The sequence below is a fragment of the Mesoplodon densirostris genome, chromosome 17 (assembly GCF_025265405.1).
Source record: "Mesoplodon densirostris isolate mMesDen1 chromosome 17, mMesDen1 primary haplotype, whole genome shotgun sequence".
Lineage (NCBI taxonomy): Eukaryota > Metazoa > Chordata > Mammalia > Artiodactyla > Ziphiidae > Mesoplodon > Mesoplodon densirostris.
In genome coordinates this window covers 67,621,832-67,643,291 of record NC_082677.1, presented here as the reverse complement: position 1 = coordinate 67,643,291, position 21,460 = coordinate 67,621,832, and the positions used below count along the sequence as shown (strand labels likewise).

The window sequence follows — 21,460 nt, the reverse complement described above, 5'->3', positions numbered from 1 at the left end:
GCGACACTCAATTACTTTGCCTTATTAATGTAAGTGAATGCAGTGATATTCCATCACCTTTGCCATATAATGTAACTTAATTAAGGGAGTGACATGCCATCACCCTTTGCCATATTCTCTTAGAGAAGCGAATCACAGGTTTTACCCAAACTGAAGAGGAGTGGATTACACAAAGGCTTGGATGCCTGGAAGTTCCTCAAGAAGTTAAGCACAGACTTATCATATGACCCAGCAATTCTACTCTGAGTATATACCCAAAAGAACTTAAAACAGGTATTCAAACAACAGGTATCCTACCCTCCAACATTCCCTCTCCCTGTTCCCTGTCTTATATTTCTTATTTTATTATTTATTATTTGTCTCCTTTTTCTATAGCATAAGCTCAATGAGGGCAGGAATATTTTTTTGTTTTGGTCTGCTTTGATCCCTACTATATCCATAGCACTTCAATGTTAGACAAACAGTGTGCACTTGTTATTTACTGAATAGATGAGTAAACAAATAATTTTAAATGTGGTAAGTGAAGTACAGGATATTAAGGGAAAATTCAGTAGAGGGCCTAATCTAATACATGCAGTCAAGGAATGCCTCTGTGAGAAATGTATGTTTAAGCCAAGACCTAAACTATGTGTAGAAGACAGTCAGGAGTGAAGACCGAAGCAGAATCAACACACATGTGTCAGAATTAAGAACAGAAGTTTCAAAAATCTGAAAGATGTCATATATGGTTGGTACATCCAGTGCAAAGGGTAAGCTGGCACAGTATCAGTTTGAAGAGAGAAACAAAGGTCAGCTATTCAAAGGATTTAAATGAGTAGTCATTCAAGAGTTTAAACACAGGCATGTGATCAAATCTGGATTTCTGAAACATCACTCAAGCTTTAGTGTCGAAATTTAACTGGACGGGACCAAGACCAAGACTGGCTACAAGGGGACTTCCCTGGTGGTCCAGAGGCTAGGACCCCGTGCTCCCAGTGCAAGGGGCCCGGGTTCGATCCCTGGTCAGGGAACTAGATCCCACATGCCGCAACTAAGAGTTCACATGCCGCAACTAAAGATCCCATGTGCCCTGACTAGGACTCGGCGCAGCCAAATAAATAAATATTTTTAAAATAAAAATAAAAAAGACTGGCTACAGGGAGAGCAATTAGAAGGCTGGTGAAGTAATCCAGACTATATGATGTTAGTTGGAACTTGGAGTTAGTGTGAGGAAAAAAATAAAAGTAATAGATCAGAAAGGTATTTAAGTGAATTCTCTGTAGCGGTATTTATTAGGAACTCCAAGTTTCTAGCTTGTGAAATGGTGTGGAAAATGCCAGCATCTTCTCAGGCAGGAAAGGAAAAAATGAGAAGTTTACAGCAGGAGTCAGCAATCTTTTTCTGAATAGGCCAGGTAGTAAATATTCCAGACTTTGTGGGTCTCTGACACAATTACTCAACTCAGCCATTATCATGGAAAAGCAGCCATGGACAACATATAAAGGAAAGAGCATGGCTGTGTACCAATAAAATTTTATTTACAAAAACAGGAGTGTCTGGAGCCACAGAATGCCAGTCCCTGGCTAGAGAGAAAATGATGAGTTAAGCTTCAACTTGTTACTTTTATGGTGCCTCAAAGGCATCAGGCAGACCTGTTTAAGAAACAACTGGATATGTAGTTCTAAGGCAATATCTAGAACAGATATACAGGTTTGAGATGTGAAGCCATAAAAATAAGTTATATTGCTTAGAATGAGTTTGTCCAAGAAGAGAAAACCCATAATAAAACCAACATTTAAGGGACAAAGGTAGGAAGAACATCAGCATAGAAACTAAGAAGCATTTAATTTAAAGCCAAAAATACAAAAACAAAACTGGAACTGAGTAATGTGCCAGAAGTGAGTATTTCGAGGAAGAAAAGTAACCAAGAGACTGAAATGCTCTGAAGAGACTGAGAAGACCAGGATTAAAGATTACACACTGGATTTCATGAGAGGGGGAGGTTGCTGGTAGCCTTTTCAAGAGAAATTTCGGTGGGAATGAGGAAAGAAGCCAGATGTAGACTAAAGATAAGGGGGAAAGTGTGGAAATGAAAGCAAGTGGGGACAATTCTTCTAAGACGTTTGGCTGTGAAAGGAAACAGAACTAAGGCGGCAGCTGTGGGGTGACAAGGGGCTACTGTGCTCTCTGAAGACGAGGAACACATACTTCTTTCCACTAAACGGGAAGCGCCATGATGTGAGGGGCCACAGGTTTCTTTCATCATCAGGTGCTTCCCACTTAGCTCAGGGATGAGTACAGTTTTGACTGATTGAGCTTTTTTTTTTTTTTTTTTTTTGCTGTACACGGGCCTCTCACTGTTGTGGCCTCTCCCGTTGCAGAGCACAGGCTCCGGACGCGCAGGCTCCGCGGCCATGGCTCATGGGCCCAGCCGCTCCGCGGCATGTGGGATCTTCCTGGACCGGGGCACGAACCCATGTCCCCTGCATCAGCAGGCGGACTCTCAACCACTGCGCCACCAGGGAAGCCCTGATTGAGCATTTTTAATAGCAATAATAATGGAAAGGCGTTAAAAGACAAGGAGAATTTTAAGACACAGAAGAGAGGAAAGATAATGAGTGAAGACTGTAGCCCGTGAAGTCTATAAAGGGTACATCTGGAGCATAAGAGGAGGAATTGGCTTTACAGAGGATAGGGAACATCTATTCTTTGTAAGATGAGAGAAGGAAAAAAAATGGATGAATACATATCGAGTAAATATAGGTAAATATGGGCAAGAAGCTGAGGATGTTTACTAACCAGGGGCCATGCTTGCTAACTGTCCTGTAATTCATGAAATAATCCAGCACAATGAAGAACTGCCCAGCCCAGAAGGTACAATAAGAAACACTGAGATGAAGAGTTCCTGCAGACTAATTCAAGTCTACATAGGGACTCTTTTCTCATGAGAAAAAAAATGAATAATTTTTCCTTGGCAGTGGGGAGGAGCACAGAGAGGAAGGAGAGACACATACTCCAATTTCTGCATGTCTTCCTTAGAAGACTTCAGCTGCAAAAGCAGCTTGCTGGTTGAGGAGTTGTGCTTGGGATCTATAGTGACACACAGCTATACCAAACAAGTTTACAATTCGCATTTTATGCATATGGACAGGAGCCCACCATATGGACAGGAGCTCACCGTAAAGGTACAGAGAACATCATAATGTTTCAAACATTAAATATATACCACCAACAAATGAAATCCACACATCTAACAGCACATTTTTATATCACCAAGCTTTCTCCTATGAAAGTAAAAGTCAACACTGATGATTAAATACAATGCTTCAGGGGCTTCTTGCTCTTTTTAACTTACGCCATTCAAAATAATCCAAGTGTAAACAACATTGATTTTTTTAATCTATACATGAATATTTTAAAAAGCAAAATTTGCATTTTATCTTACACTTTTGACAAAATGTTTGACTTCGGGACATGTACTATAAAGATTAGAGTAAAACAGTTTCTCACCTTGACCACTCCATCAAAGCCAGGGATTGTGTTAACCTTGGCGTTCTTAGCTAATAATTTGCTTTCAATCTTGTCACCCATGGCTTGAATAGCATGTGTATCAGGTCCAATGAAAATGACATCTTCTGCTGCCTGTGAAGAAATGCCAGTAGAAATTTATAACAGAAACATTTCAGTGCTTGATATGGAGTCACAATTTTATAAAAAGAAAAACCCGTATGTATATTTACTAGTTACTCACAGACCAAGAACAACTTAAAAGCAAGCATTTGAGCCAATATATTACAATATATAATACTGTGTTGCATACAGTATATGTGTACAAAGATATATGAAAGTCAGGTCAAAGAAAAATAACAAAAAGTAATGAAGAACTCCTACTTGATATTAACAGTATTCTTTGGAAAAGCAACTTCTATGGTGGTGTAGTTATATCTAGTATTCTGCCACCCAATCTAAACAGTAAGTTCACCTTTAAAAAGCCTTATAAATCTTTGTATTCTCAATACCCTGCAGCACAGCACCTAGTTTAACATGCCAACTTTGTGCCAGGCTTTGAGCTAAGTGTAGGGGATAACATGGATGAAAACCACAGAATATCAACTAATCCAAGGGAACATGAAACAGATCACCAGTACCTCAGAGAAACAGACAAAATAAAGTATGCAATGTTTACATCCTTGTGATATAAGAAATGAGTAAAGAATACAGTGGGAATTTACCAGGTAAGAGTTATGATTTCAATCAAAACTACTCTACATAAATCACCATTAGTTCCCCAGCAATCGGTCCACCTCTCTGTGTATATGATATTAAAGTAAACAAAATGCTAATGAATACTAATTAGGAACAGAAAAAAATACCGATGGAGTTAGTTCCACTGTATGGCATGGTCCAGAGAAGTGAAAAGGGGGTTTGCTAAGGTAAAGAATCAGGTCATTAGGTAAAGAACGGAAGTTAACTATGAAAAAGGAAAAATCAGATTGTATGCAGGGCATCATAAGAGTAAGTTACCTAACTGTTGATTCTCCCATGACCTTTGGTCAGGGTCAGTATAACGAATAAATCATTTAATTTACATCTCATATTCTATCTACTGGCACTGCTGCCTGAAAAGACTCTTGGCTTTAGAAAGGAGCTTCATTATCCTTATGAGAATATCATCCAGAGTAGCTACTGCAGTGTGGTGTTTGGATTGCTCTCAGCCATTGTGAGCAAAGAGGATTAAACCCACCCAGAGCAGGAGGTGGAAACAGAGCAGGGACACAACAGGAGGAATATATGAAGAGATAAATATTTGGGAGATGATATGACAGTTTCAACTTTACACATGCTGAGGCGAGATGCCTGTGGGATAGTCAAGTGCCCCTGTTCAGGAGACAGACAGAGAGGTCCAGAGGTTAGAAGATAGGTCCAGGCTGAGATACGGATTTTTAAAGGCATCAAATAAAGGACGGAATTAAAAATTGTAGATGAAATCATTCAGATAAAATGTACAGAAAAGCCAATGCCTTTAAACTCAGGATGTATACCTTCCCTCCTGCCCAAAAGCAAGACAGAAGGGGAATTTTTAGATTTTGAGTTTAAAGCCTCTTTTCTTTGTGTGACAAGAGGGTAAATAACAACCATGCAAGTTTGATTTAAGGACTGAATAAATAATAATATAAAACACCAAGCTGAGTGCCACAACTGTTAGTTCTTGTCCCCTACCCAGAAGTCCTGAAAAAAAGGAACACTAGAATAAGACAGCTAGGTCCATAGGACCCCAAAATATGTTACAGGAACCCAAATACCAACACTTACCAGTGTTACGATAACAGAATGCTGGATAAGAAACCTCTTCAGCCATAACAGATGCTCATTAAGTACCTCTCCAACAAATGTTTGTACGTAGTTTTAACAGAACCTCATTTTCTTTAAAAAAGAAAAAACTTTATGTGAAACCCCCAAGATGTAAAGCACATAAAAAAATGGAACTGCTCTGTAAGAGGGGAAAGTGGTAGTAAGACTACACCTCCACATACTCTGTGTCTCTAGCTGAATAAACTAGTCATTTTGGACCAGAGCAATAATCACACTCACTTCTCTTTATCCCAAACCTACAACCCAATAAACACTAAGTCAAGAGGAAACAATCATGTTTCAACTACCAACTGTCTTTCCATATTCTCATTTTACTTGCTAAGATGGAGGAATTTTTATCATAAATGCTGTTTTAAATACCACTATGCCAGGCAGATGTAATCAAGGAATCAGAATACCTACACAAAGAGTTGAAGAAATACATAAATGAGAACATCCAAAATACATTATGATTACACAGTAAAACTTCTGATTAACAAGAGCCCAGCGACCAGGAACCACTGATTAACCAGACTTTTTCATGCATTCTAATTTGAGGAAAATTACTCACCCCAAAATGCGAAATTACCAAGAAATAAAGCTCACATCAAGCATTTAGTGACTATTCTTTCTCCCATCCAACACAAAGAAAAATAGCCAATAGTACACTGAGTAACTACTCAAACAGATGTTTCAGTAAACTAACTTCCTTTCTATCTTTATCTTTTGATGTTTTGGTAGTACTCCCTGGGTTTAGCCTTTAAATGTAATTAAGGCAAATTAAGGAAGCAGTATCATAGCTCTGACTCCTGTTAATTCTTTGACCAAAAAAGCAAGGATAAGACAGTATGGTAATTGCAAAGTGATGAAGCATGTTTCAAAAGTCCTGAGTTCTTGACCAGAGTGATTTGTGTGACTTAGAACTTAAGGCCAAAATTTATGCACTAATAACCTTTCAATACTCTACTGTTAACCCTGTATCTTTTTTTTTTTTTTTTTTTTTGCGGTATGCGGGCCTCTCACTGTTGTGGCCTCCCCCGCTGCGGAGCACAGGCTCCGGACGCGCAGGCTCCGGACGCGCAGGCTCAGCGGCCATGGCTCACGGGCCCAGCCGCTCCGCGGCATATGGGATCCTCCCAGACCGGGGCACGAACCCGTATCCCCTGCATCGGCAGGCGGACTCCCAACCACTTGCGCCACCAGGGAGGCCCTTAACCCTGTATCTTTTGCTACCCATTTTCCCTAATCACCAGTAAGTCTCTTCAGCATGCCATAGCAAAAAAATTTACTTCTCAAACTATGCTTTTCAAGGAACTTGTAAATTTACCATGAATGATAAATATAATACCTAAATACAGGTAAATGTATAATGGTCGTGAAAAAAGTGGGAATTTTTTCATCATCACTGGAAACATTTTTGTAGTGATACCTAAGAAAGAAATTACAAAAAGCTGAAATCACTGCTCTAAGACTGAAGAAAAAAAAAAAGACTGTTTTCACTTTCTAAATTCTGTGATTTTATGGTTCTGGTCATATTTTGATAAAAGAATGGGGAAAAGAGTTGGGTTTGAGCAATGTGTTAGGGAAAGAGATTTAATTTACAACAGGCTTTATGTTGCAAATGCAGAAATAATCATTATCTGTAAAAATTAAAATGTATGATACATAATTCATTCTTAGAAATACCATGACAATTAGTAAATTGCTAAGCTATGAATCCAGTTTTTTTTTTAACGTATACATTTTAGGTTCATAAGGAATTACTACTTGGATAACTGTAAAACTAAGGTCAGACAGACATGAGTCACAGCCATGGAAAAACTGCTAAACTGCCTGAAGGACCTAGACTCTGGACTTTAATTTTTATTCCGTGATAAAAGAAAAAAGAATTTCTAGTAGAAAAGACCAGTTTCAGGACTGCTGCAGAGAAGTTAGCACATGAGATAAAAAACTGAGTCAGTGAGAAAGCTTTCAAAAATTAATATAGTTATCTCAAAAGCACATATTAGTGCTACCCACTGAATGTGTTGATAACAATATGAGTATCAAAAAGAATAAAAGGAATTACAAGGTTAATTCTTTTCAAGACCTGGAAAAAATCTTTTCCTGCTATCTCTGTTCAAGTATTTGAACTTCTCAGACATGTATCACTGATTTTAAAAAATATGTAGCTCTTTAAAAAGCAACATAGAGGAAAACTAATTTCACACATAAAACTAAGCAAAATAGAAGTGTCAAGGTAAAATCCTATACGCTGTTTTTATAAGAAAAAAATAAGAACTAGAAAAACATCCATGGAGGGAAAAAAGCACAAGAAAGACATGCTAACACAGCAGATCAAACTGTCATCTATTATTTCAAAACAAGCTGAAATACATTTTAAAATAAGAAAACATGAAATAAGATATCAGAATTAGAAATGCTCTGAAATGAGGTGACAGACCTAAGGATAGAATTAGAAATGCAAAAGAAAATAATTTTGGAAGTGAAGACTAAACTAGAGGGAAAATAAGAGTGAATAAAGAAAACAAATAATGCCTTACAAGAAATAGAAAGTCAAAGGAAGAAACTTTTTAAAAATTTAAATATAAAAAAAAGAAATTTTTTCTAAAATGCAAGAGAAAATGGCAAATACTAAAGATAAACAAAGAACATCCAACATACGGATAAAAGGAGTCTTTGGCCCAGGGGGTGGGGGGATGGCGCAGGGGGTCGGGGAGACTAAAACAACGAAAAAATACTAAAAACCATAACTCAAGCAAACTTTCTTAAAACTGAAAATACATATTAAACATACTACAGTATACCTGAAAAATTCAACCCAGAATGAACAGTACCATGATACATTCCAGGAATACTCCTAAAGGAAAAAAAAAAAAGAATATGTGACTTGTACAAAAGGAAAGTTTAAATTCTCACCAGACTGGGGCTTCCCTGGTGGCACAGTGGTTAAGAATCCGCCTGCCAACGCAGGGGACATGGGTTCGAGCCCTGGTCCAGGAAGATCTCACATGCCGCGGAGCAACTAAGCCCGTGTGCCACAACTACTGAGCCTGAGCCCATGAGCCACAACTACTGAGCCCGCATGCTGCAACTACTGAAGCCCGCGCACCTAGAGCCCATGCTCTGCAACAAGAGAAGCCACTGCAATGAGAAGCCTGAGCACCGCAATGAAGAGAAGCCCCCGCTTGCCGCAACTGGAGAAAGCCCATGCGCAGGAACAAAGACCCAACGCAGCCAGAAATAAATAAATGAAATAAATAAAACAAACAAACAAAGAAACCAATGCATCTTAGAAAGGTGGCTGATTAAAGGCCTGAAGCAAGAAATGTAAAACATGAGCCTAGAATATCTTGTCAGATCAGAGAGCAAGGAAGCTATAAAAGATTCTGAGGGTCAAGTCCAAAAGACCATGAGCCAACTTAGGTCCCCCTGGCCAAAGAGGGACAACTTGAGATTCACTAGTAACTCCAACAGATTTAAACCTACAAAATACGTTTAAATCTATGACTTCATAATGATACTTTTAAAAAGAACTGGTTAACTGGTTAACCAATTTACTCAAAAACTAGTAAATAAAGGTAAAGAATGATACACTCATCTTGCTCTTTCTATATGAATTACACCCCTAGGAAACCAAACAATAAATGAGGGGAAGAGTCTCTTTATAAATATATTCCAATTAATTAATGAAAAAGATGTTAGAATTAAAATATCACCATTTTGCAATCTAATGAAGCAGAAGCTATAGACAGTAAGCTTCAAAGGCTGCTTAGATCTTAAAAAGCAGTAACAAGACATGTGCCTCCTACAGTCTTGGTCAAAGGAATTGAAACCTAAGTCTGATCCCCATCTCTGAAGCCAGTTTGCCAATCTGTAGGAAATGCCAAAAATGGAGGGAAATGCAGAACTGCACCGTGATTATGCAATCAGCTAAGTCAAGACTGAGAGACACTCTACCGGTCAAACAGCCCAAGGTTCATCAACAGATAAACTGCAGGGAAGAGAAATGTATGTGAGGAGAACCTATGGATTGAGAGACATTTAGAAGACCTATCAGAGGTGAAAATAAATGGGCAAGACAAATCACAGTGTCTAGGGATGCACATTTGGACCACAGAATTATTTTACAATGCATGAAAATGATTACTATGTAAGTCAAAGTAGTGGATACATCCGGGGAGAGACCAGAGGTTAGGACTGAGATGGGTCACACGGACAGGCCTTCTGGGATTCAGGGCAAATGTCTCATGACTGAACCTACGTAATGGCTACAAGATTCCTCTCCTTACGCAAGCCCACACTGGTTCTGCATAGTTTTTTTCTGTATCTGTCTTTTATTCTACAATAAAAACTCTGAAAACATTCTCAGAGTAGCCACCAGCTTATAGGAGTAAAACCAACACCTAGAACAGGAGCAGCCACAGCAGCAGCACCCACAGCCAGGGAGGCGTTTCTCAGGCCGGTTTGCTAACCTCTTCAGGGGACTTTTTTGGCTTTTAAAAAAAAAAAGAGAGAGAGAGAGAGAGAGAGAGAGAAAGAAAGTGCATTCTCATGTTCGGCTGGGATGCTTCAGTAGATGGTTATTTTGCACAAAGTGAAGCCTGATGAAGTGGTAACAACTACTGCCACTATAGGTTAAATGTGAAAACTATCAAGTACAAAACATCACCTTTGCTGGCTCAACCGGACAGCATCCAACCTCTGCAGCATCACTACTTCCAAAACACTCATAGTTTGCTCTTCGTATGCGGTCCAAGAAGAGCTCATGAGGATGGTGGCGGAAGGGTTGATCTGGGATTCCGTCTGACTAGTGTCTGTTTGCAAAGAAAAAAGATCTTCCTGTTGCCATGAGCACTGCTGAAATCACAGATGAGCTTGGACTGACTTCTCTGAGCAACAGAAGCTGGTCCATCAGGCCACCTGTGGCAGTGGAGGACTAGATTGCTGTCCAATCCGTGATGAAACCAGAACTCCTCAGGGAGAACTCATCTTCCTCCTGCTTTCCTCCTCTCCCTTTCACTACCTCCCCTTAACTCACCTGTGGCACACTGCGCTCACTGTGGACTGAGCACCTGAAGCTGTATTTCATTACACTTTTGGTCACAGTATATTACACTATACTGTAAATGTAACAGGTGCAACCTGTAAACTGATTTCTTATTTAATGTAAATAGTTTTTGCTTCCAATGAGACCACTTCTGGTATTTGATACAATATTACTCAGCCCTTTTTTCTTTTTTTTCTTAACTTAAAAACAAAAAACTCAGTTCAGTCCCAAGAAGGAATTTCAGCCAAGCTGGCACTCGGGCTCTAACAAGTTACTGTGTAAAAGAGGGAAGGCTTCTCCTCTTGGCTTATGACATCGGCGTTGAACCTTGTTTTGGTGGTTAGCTTTTAACCTGCACTCAGTGTACTTTTCAAAATAATGATTAGAAATAAAAGATAAGGACAACATTTGAACACACAGATGGGAGAAACATTCCTAGTGTAGTTTCCATGGTCATCAGTAAATACCAGTTGGCTGGGTCTTTACCCCAAGACTGGGTACAAGGTACGGACGAGCACTTACTGGAAGTCCCAGGCTGTGCAGTGGGAATGATTAGAGAAGACCAGAATGTGAAACCTCGTTCATTTTCCTCAACACTAACTGTGGGACATCCATAAAGGGAGGTACAGAACAACCCTGGCAGAAGGTGCCATCAGCCTCCAACCCCCTACATATATAGGAGTCATTTTCTTTAAGTGCTAGTCTGCTCCTTGCAAATTAAGAACCCAATTTATGCAACTCACTGGGAACAGAACCTTAAAGAACTTGACTGCTGTGGAAGAAGGGTAGTGGAAGGGAGACAAAGACTTTTTAAAATTCTAAACATAAATTTATAAACCAGCACAGCTTTTCAATTTGTTTGGGATGCTAATTGCAAGATCGATTGAAATCTAATGACATGCTTACAAACTGCATTTAACTTATGATACACTGTACATGTTGTGAGTTAGTTTAACCAAAGGAATCTGTGTCTTTCTCTGTCAGTATTACTAGTATCTGGATTTCATTCAGTCTAATGTATATTCTGTATTAAGTGTCCAGTTGGCACAATGCACTCAAGTCATATTATTACTTCCAGATGATAGCCACGCACAATATTTAGTTAGAGAAACAGTTTCCACACTGTAACCATTGGCAGAAGTCAGGTTTTCTAGTTAAGGAATATTGTTAAATACAAAACCTTGTTTTTCACACATAGGAAGTGAACAATACAGCAGTAGGACACCTTCCATTTCTAATATTTGACAGCGGAATGGTTTTCATTTCTATTTTTCAGCTATTATTAAGTCCAAAAAGTTGTTAAATTTTTTTTATTAAATGTTCTGGGTTTCTGACAAAGGTACTTAGGGCAAAGAAGAGGTTTTTGGTACTTATTAATTTCATAGAAACCATTTAAATAAACAAACTATAAATCTCTGAGTATCTTTGTACTTTTGGGGTAAGCTTTTCATGTGGAAAATAGTTTACTTTTAAAACTTCTAGTTACTGTAGTCTATGTTAATTTTGTAAATGTTCTTTCCCTTTTAAAAGACTAAGATTGAAGTCTGTTAGTGTTTGCCATTTTTGTGTGCATATCTGATTTCTTTTTATTTCCCTGTAATCAGCACTGATACCTATTTCCCGAGTCTCCTTGACTGCTAAGAAGAAAGAGGCTGGGCGTTCAGCGTCCACATTCTACACTCTTTGTGCAGATCAGGACACTAAAAAGACATGAGTTAACAGAAACCTGAGTGGGCTGTTAACCTTTTTTTTTCTTCGGGAAATGTAGATGCAATAACATTTCCAGCTGAAAGACTCAGATTCTAAGTTCCTAATGTTTAAGAATGCAAATGAAGTATTCTGTCTTTTCTGAGCCTGGAGGTGTTCTGGGAGAAAACAGAAAGAGGTTTCTAGGATTAGCTCCACAGATTTCCTTTATCATGTAAAATCTTAGACTGGTTGCACTGGCAAGAATCAAAGAAAAGCAATACAGAAGATACCCAGAGAAAATGAATTCAATAACTTCTTTAGCAATAACACAGAAAATTAGAGTTAACTAAAAAGTCAGCCTTTTGGATAAATTTTAGCCTTCCTCCTTTAAATAAATTCTAGTTTTAATATTAGAACATTTTTAAAAAATATATTAGCAAAATATTGATGATCAAGTCAATGACACTAAATTTTCTTGGATGAAATTGTTAAGTTTATCACTCAGCTACCTGGCATTTTCAAGAAGTTAAGCTTATTTTTGCTTTGTAATACAATAGTAATAATGCTTTAATTAAAGATGCAAGTACAGCTGTGAACTTCTTGTTGAATTTTCATATAAATTGATCTTCTTGATGTTTGAAATAGGATTTTATGTTGAAATGATTTTTAAAAAATAAAATAAAACTTGAATATATAAAAATTTTTATTTGTTTATATAAAATTATTTATGTAAAATCTTGAACTCTTTTAATAATTTCAATTGGATTGAACAAAGTAGGACATTCATGATTCGAGGTCCCAATGATCTAAAACCCACAAGGAATTCTATTTCAAATACAATAATTATATAAGGTTTAATGCATATTGAACGGGGCTACCTGTGGGAATGCGTTTGTGTTCCAGTAATTCTAATAAATGTTACTGTAAAACAAAAATTTTTTAAAAGATGTAGGCACAAATGTTAAAGTATTTCTTCTAGATGTATTTTTTAAGAGGATAAGGTAAGAAGCTTCATATTTAAATATGGTTGTGTATTGCTAAGGTTCTCCTTATATAAACTGGTCATAGGAATTATTTAGTTATGAAGTTGTAATTTCCTTCTTTTGTACTTCCCATAAAATACTTTTAATTTTATATCTCAACAATTTGGATATTAAAAATGAGTTGTTTTCATTTCTCCCTGATCCAATTATTTTTATTGTTTCATGAATACTAAAATTAATTGGTACTTTCGGATTGAAAACTAATTTCTCCAGTTCAATTTTGGAATATACCTTATAACAACTATGGAATTAGATGAGTGATTTTACAGTTTAAGTCTTAAAAACGATTTAATAATGCTTCAATTAGCATGAGGGAATGTTAACGTAGATGCCTCCTGACTCACCTTCCTGTTCATTCCTCACAGTCCATTAATATTTACTGCTAGTAGTAAGCTGGTAAACTGGTGAAAGGCTAGAGATCTTGTGTTTAGTCCAAACACTGGATACTAACTTTAATTTTTAAATGTTTAAAATTGGTCTGGGATATTATCTGAATTATGTACTCTTTCTATTTCCTTTGATAATATGAATTTTTTAAAAACTTGCTACAAGTAGAAGTCCTTCCACACTCTGTGCTTAATTTACTGCTTTCTGGAACACATCAAGTTCTCGATACCACCGCTGGATGGAAATCAGAGTCATGTGGTTTGAATAAAGCATGCTCTACCTACAGTTGGGATATTCTTTTTTGTTAGCACATTTAATTGCTGTGCTCTAGTACAGCCTACATTATAAAGCTTATTTCAAATAACGAATGGAATGCTAAAAAAGCAGAGATCATGATTTCCAGTTAATTGCCTCGAGCAGCTAATTCCTCACACTACTCAGTCCAACAGGCCAACCTGCTACTTTCACCCTTTATTTTGGCTATTAACAAGGATGCAATGAAGTGAAAGTGACAATAAGATGTAGTGGAATGACCCAAGTAGAGATTAATTTATCTCTAGGTAGGAAACTTTTTTTTTATAAAGTTTGAAGGGAGTAAAAGAACAAGGAATGCATTAATATTAACAAGAACAGGGCCTCCCTGGTGGCGCAAGTGGTTGAGAGTCCGCCTGCCGATGCAGGGGATACGGGTTCGTGCCCCGGTCTGGGAGGATCCCATATGCCGCGGAGCGGCTGGGCCCGTGAGCCATGGCCGCTGAGCCTGCGCGTCCGGAGCCTGTGCTCCGCAACGGGGGAGGCCACAACAGTGAGAGGCCCGCATACCGCAAAAAAAAAAAAAAAAAAAAAAAAAAAAAAAAAAAAAAATATTAACAAGAACAACAATATGTATTTTACTTACTTATTTAGCACCATCTAAAAGGCACTGTATTAAGGCTCACTTTACCCTAAAAACCATTTTGTACCTAGATAAACATTTCAGTCATCGGGTTCTAGTTGGTTTACAAAGTTAGAAAGTCTTCAATTTATTCTAGAATTACATAGTAAAATATCTTAACTAACATTCCACAGTTTTTTAAGTTTTTTTTTACATTTTTTTAATTGAGGTAGTTGATTTACATTGTATTACTTTTAGGTGTACAACACAGTGATTCAAAATTTTTACAGATTATACTCCATTTATAGTTACTATAAAATATTGGCTATATTTCCTACGCTGTAAAATATATCCTTTTAGCTAGCTTACTTATTTTATACATAGTAGTTTGTACCCCTATTTTGTCCCTCTCCCGTTTCCTCTCCCCACTGGTAATCACTAGTTTGTTCTCTATATCTGTGAGTCTCTTTCTTTTTTGTTATATTCACTAGTTTTTGAGATTCCACATAGAAGTGATAATATACAGTATTTGTCTTTCTCTTACTTTACTAAGCATCATATCCTCCAGGTCCATCCATGTTGCTGCAAATGACAAAACTGCATTCTTTTTTATGGCTGAGTGGTATTCTATTGAGTATCTACACCACATCTTCCATATCCATTCATCTGTTGATGGACACTTAGGTTGCTTCCATATCTTGGCTACCGTAAATAATGCTGCTATGAACACTGGGGTGTATTATCTTTTCCAATTAGTGTTTTTTAATCATTTTTCCTCCAAAAAAAATGGGGCTACGAATCTAGCAGGACATAAATAGTCATTTCTACTTAACATGTCAGTAAAATTAGGATCTGAGAGATGAAATCAAATGCCCACCACACCTAAACAGGTAAAGTGATAGAAATAAGATAAGATCCAGGGGCTTCCCTGGTGGCGCAGTGGTTGAGAGTCCGCCTGCCAATGCAGGGCACACGGGTTCTAGCCCTGGTTTGGGAAGATCCCACATGCCATGGAGCAGCTGGCCCCGTGAGCCACAACTACTGAGCCTGCGCGTCTGGAGCCTGTGCTCCGCAACAAGAGAGGCCGCGATAGTGAGAGGCCCGCGCACCGCGATGAGGAGTGGTCCCCACTTGCACAACTAGAGAAAGTCCTCGCACAGAAACGAAGACCCAACACAGCAATAAATAAATAAATAGATAGATAGATAGATAGATAGATAAATAAATAAATAAAAGATAAGATCCAAACCAGTGGTTTTATCTGCAGCTCTGCTGCCTTCTCATGTCCCAGGTTCAGGTGGCATGTGCTGACCACTGGGAAGTGTCATACATAAGTCTGTCTGACACAGTCCCAGGACACACCTATTTCCTCAGCACCCATCTGACTAGTGCCTCTTTTCACTCTCCAAAGCATGCTTGTTTGGACAGACCTGGTTTCTGAATGCAAAGAGTTTACAGTCTAGTAGAACAAATGACACATACCAAACAATAAAAACAATAAATGGTAGAGAGTAGTAAATGCACTAAAAGAGGTTAAAATAAAAAATCAGGCACTGTGAACAGAGTCCAACAGAGGAATCAGGAAGGCGTCACAAAAAGGGTAGCATTTGAAGGAAAAAAGACAACTAGGATTTGAAAAGGCAGCATGGAAAAACAAACATTTAAATATTCAGGAAAACAGTCCTCCCACCGGTCTGTAAAAGGTTCTAGGATCTTCAGAGAATCATGATGAAGCTACACGCAACCAGTGTTCCTCCTAAAGGGTCACCCCCCCTTCTCTTAAGCCTTACAACAACCAGACCTCAACTGCATACTTCAGTAGACAGGTAAAGCCATGCATTCACTCTACAAATACCTGCTAAGCACCCACTCTGTGTCAGGCACTGTGTTAAGTCTAGGGAAACACTGATGCACAAGACGAAGATGTACCACTGCCCTCTTTTAGTTGACAAACCAACTGGGAAGACAGGACACAACAAGCAATTAAAATCGCAAGAAAGCATGGGTGCTGTGACAGAGAAGTACAGTAGTATACTCTGGGAAACTAATGGTAATTAGAATAAAGCATACAGGGATGGAAACTGTCAGCCAAATCAACAGAAGTTTATTGCAATGATACCTCTACATATGAAGTGGCAATATTTCAATCATCAACTGCATAAACAATAGAAGACAAGGGGATTCTTTCCAGACAGAGATTCCCTCCCCTTTGCATCAGAGAATTTTTCCCTTCTGTTCACATTAAATTTTGCTACAATTTTAACATGCTCAAGTCACCTGATATGTCTGTCTTTCTCAGAAAGTCCAACCAGGGCCTTTCTAACCTGCTAGATAAATAAGACTTGAGAATGCAATCTTCTCCTTTCAATTCAAGCCTTGTAACTGATGAGGGCGAAAATGGACATCATATATAGTAGATGAAGCATTATTTTATATCAACTACCAATAAGCATAAACATTAATTTCAGTAAAATTATCTTCTTAAAACATTTTACCAGCCTGTGCGACCCCTTGAAATGTACGCTATCACCACCTTACGTAGCCTTTTGAAGTTTTCAAGTTATGACTGACACCACCTATAAACTCCACACCTCCCATGGCTCTTGAATCATATAAAACAACTGTCAAGCAGGGTTTTAAATTATATTCTTGTATTTTAAAAAGGCAGGAATTAGAAGCAGCAGAGTGTAATGGTTAAGAGCAGGAGGCTGCCTAAACTCCAGTTCTACCATAAACTACCTGGGTGGCCTTGGACAAGTTTCTTAACTACTCTGTGCCTCAGTTTCTGTATCTGTGAGGATTAAATGAATTAATATATGCAAAGCACCTGGGACAGAGGGGACCCTAATGACTGCTGTCTAGCTGTGAAGGGATTCAGAAGGCACAGCTGGCTGTAGCTGTGACTGGTGAGGACTCCCCGCCCGCCTTCCCGCGTGCAGGTGTTTAATGCATTCCAGGAGCCTTGTTCCTGAGAAGGCAACCCTTCCTGAAGAGGCTGAACCTACTTCTCCCCCACACCCTTCATCTCCTCCTCTCAACCGGCTCCTTCCTCTCACCCTAAAACCCTGCTTGCGTGTAGACTTGCTCATCCTTCCATCACACGGCTAAAGTTGAGGCAAGCAAGCAAGCCACGGCTCTCAAAGGAGAAAAGATGTCGCTCAGACAAAATTTTAAATGCCCACCCAATCACAGCAGCCAGCCAGCCAGCCAGCCTCTGGTAACAGAAATTACAGCAGGGCAAGCACAGATAGTGCTGGAAGGCAGGCAGAAATGAAACTATTGTGCATGCCAGCTTGAGGAATACAGGCTCTACAGACAACAGTAAGCCACTGAAGGATTCTGAAGTACTTCAGGAAGATCAGTCTGGCTCCACGACTGACCAGGCTCCAAGGAGGAAAGATTGAGAGGAAGCGATCAGTGGTCCAGGAGAAAGACATGAGTGAGGAAGTAATATGACAGCAGTGGGAATTCAGTAGAGAGAAAAGCAGTGAGAAAAGCTGCAGTAATACTAATGAATAGTACACCTGGCAATGGATTTAGGGAGAATGACTGGAAGTGCAAGGGAGGGGAATGGTCAAAGTTGACTATAAGATTTGCAGACCAGAAAACAATTCAAACAGGAAACCGAAAAGCAGGTTCTGTTACAAGGATAAGTTCCACTTTGCACATAAGTGACCTGTTAGCAGGACAACCAGAGGAGACTTCCATGGGAGACACTCTCACACGGACCTGGCAATGTCTTCAGTAAAAAACAGACACCAAAGCAAATACAATTTCTTGGGATAAACTACCCTGCTGCACTTGAAACCTTAAAAAGTTTATGATATCACATTTACCTGTATAATCACTACAGTCATGAGCTGTGAAATACTTCTGAGAGATTTTAAATATTTTACTCATGTTATTACTACATTAAATACTTCACTTCCAAATCAAAAAGGGTTTTTGGAGTACTACTGTTCATGCTCTGTGCCTCAGAATGCTTTTCAGTTTCAAAAGCTCAATTTTGACACAGCAGTTACTCTACTTGACCAAAGACTTCAACTCTGATTTAATAATGCTATTTAATAACAAATAAACTTCAAAAGTCTCTTTGAATTTTTTGGCTTCAATATCCACACTAGAAATTGCATAAAGAGAACACTGGAAGTCAGCAGAACACATAAACGAGCCATCAAAGATGAACTCCATGATCTGGGATGACGTGCCGAGGCATTTTCACAGAACACTAAGGCCCACCCACCATACCAGTCAGAAAACAGCACTCTGACGCTGTAATATTAATCCGCCATAGGCTATTTCCAACTATCCTAAGAGGAGGCTAGACTCTAGTTAAGACCTACCAAGAAATAAAAGTAATTTGAAGTAAGTCTTCTATCTTCTTTAGGTTACCTATAATAAAGCCCTAAAGAGATTCAGTCCGCTTCCCATATGGTTGTCCAGTCTAGTAAAGAATTTTCAAATTAACAACAATGGAAACTGATTTCAGGGTTTTTTGGATAAGAGGACGGCATAGAAATGATCTTAGGCTGAAAAAGGCATAATTTATGGGTTTAAAATAAAAACCGTACAGTACTGGAAAACAAAACATTATAATCCTTTTTGGTACTATTAAACGGTCAAGATATGAGCAAAATAATTGTTTTAAACTCATTCATCGACAAATTTTTAAGTAATTTAAAATAATTTAACTCTATTTTCAACAACTCGGGATGATGTCACAGGTCATCCAGAGACTACATACAATATATTATCCCCACCTTGTGGTCAGCTTCATGAAAATGAACACACTAAAAATAGCAACAATCCCTGTACCTGTCTAAAAACCTCTCCTACCATTTATTTCACAGATTTGACTTGTATTTCCAAGAATTTCTTCTTCCTGTGTTACTCTCAACATGAAAAGACATAATTCTTATTTTTTCTTACATGTTTACCCTCTTTGTCTAATTTTTCATCACAGAAGATAATACCTAATCCATAAATTTAAACATTAACAATCAACAGGTATTAATTTATTATATACCCACAGAATGGTTTGTTGTTTTTTTTTTAGCGGTACGCGGGCCTCTCACTGTTGTGGCCTCTCCCGTTGCGGAGTACAGGCTCCAGACATGCCGGCTCAGCAGCCATGGCTGACGGGCCCAGCCGCTCCGCGGCATGTGGGATCTTCCCGGACCAGGGCACGAACCCGTGTCCCCTGCATCGGCAGGCGGACTCTCAACCACTGCGCCACCAAGGAAGCCCAGAATGGGGTATTTTTAAATCTCTGTGTGTTTCAATTTTACATGTTAGGTTGCCAAATCCTGCACCACTATATTGGGGGTTGGGGGAGTGAATCCCTTGCCTCTTCTACAGCATAATTCAAATTTTGGGGGAAAACCAGAAAGTTTATAAATCTAATCCAACACTAATGTTTACGTATGTTACTATATTTTACAAATATTTTATCAGTGTGATTCTCACTTATCCACAAAAATTTTTTAATTCTGAAAGCAATTCCTCCACAGCATTTATGAATTAACTGCCCACATTCTCAACTGATATGCACTAAAGGGAATGTAAATCTAATGTTATTGAATATAATTACTAATCACTTCTTGGCCTTTAGGTTAAGATCAAGTAAATATAATCAGTAGGCCCTATACATTTAAACTATATGACACATTCTCAGATTACTTTTATGTCATCCCTATCTATCTTTAATTTTCCATGTTACTACACCCTGCCCCCATGTATTAGCAGAAATAACTGTGCCATGTGCTTTTTTATTCACAGTGTCACACAGAGTCTCTTTCCAGTGGCTCTAACCACATGTGTGCTTATGAACAAGATAGTGAAATGTGTATTAAACTAAATATATTCATACAGGTGTGTAGCTGTTTCAAACACCATACTTTGACTATAGAGTAGTCAATCTCCGTCCAAGTACAATAAAAAGGAACATTTGTAAATAGTTGAAAAAAATATATTTCATGACATGTTAAAAATCACATAAAATTCTAGTTTTAGTGTTCATAAATAAAGTTTTATTGAAATACAGCCATACCCATTATGTTCACGTACCTATACTTGAGGGCTGTTTTCATGCTACAACTGCAGAGTTATATAGTTAACAACTGAGTTGAATAGTTCTGACGGTATGGCCTGCAAAGTCTAAAATATTTATTACCTGGCCCTTTACAGAAAAAGTTTGCCAAACACTGGGCTATATGATAAAACGGTTTAAAATTCTAGTGATTATACGCATGAGCAGCAGCCGAACAGCCATCTTGCAAAGATAATAGAAGTGATTTCTGTATTTATAAACATCTGCCTACTTTGAATTTAGGGTATCAAATCTATCCCATGAATGGCCCAAAAATAGAGCTAGACAATCCACCTCTTACCCATTTATTTGCTTATTAAGCAAATATATACAAGCCAGATACTGTTCGAGGCACTGAGGAAACAGTATGATCACAAGGAGGGGGGGACTCCTGTGGTTGTGTAGGTTACATTCCAGTGGGAGAGAAAGACAGACAAAATAAAGTATGTATCAGGCTGAAGTGAATACTTTAGAGAAAAGTAAGTTAGGAAATGGGAACTGAGAATGTGAGGTGATAGGAGAATAATAACTAGCAATTTTAGTTAGGATAGTCAGGGTAGGCATCTTTGAGAAAATGACTTTGAATGGCCTAAAGAAGGCACATCTGGAGATGCTGTGTTCTAGGCAAAGAAACTAGCGGGTGAAAAGGCCCTGAGGTTGTACGCATACCTTACCTCAAGGAAGAGGTAAAATGCAGTAAGCAAGAGAGCAAAATAGTTAGGTCAGAAAGGGGGATGGGGGCTTAAAGCACTGGTTCTTACTCTAAATGAAATGAGAAGCTATTAAATGTACTTTGTTGCTTGGTTTTTAGCAGAGAAGCTGATATTTGAAATATCAAATATTTGGATATTACTTGTCCAGGGATCACTCCGACTGGGTTTTGAGACTACTCTAGAGGGACATAAACATGGACGCTTGGAGATCAAGTAGGAAGCTAACTTTATGATGCAGCTGAGAGATGCTGGCAGCTGGAATAAACGGCAGGACTGACAGTAGTG

The 21,460-nt window shown here is 38.5% G+C and overlaps 1 protein-coding gene across 3 annotated transcripts in view; it reads right to left on the bottom strand.

The window, feature by feature from the left end:
* Positions 1–21,460, bottom strand: part of PCCA (propionyl-CoA carboxylase subunit alpha) — a 349,043-nt gene that overhangs the window by 256,092 nt on the left and 71,491 nt on the right. For all 3 annotated transcript variants that reach the window (XM_060080286.1, XM_060080287.1, XM_060080288.1), the window contains one exon: positions 3,490–3,621. In XM_060080286.1, coding sequence (XP_059936269.1) covers positions 3,490–3,621 — 132 coding nt within the window. The remainder of the gene's footprint in view (positions 1–3,489; positions 3,622–21,460) is intronic.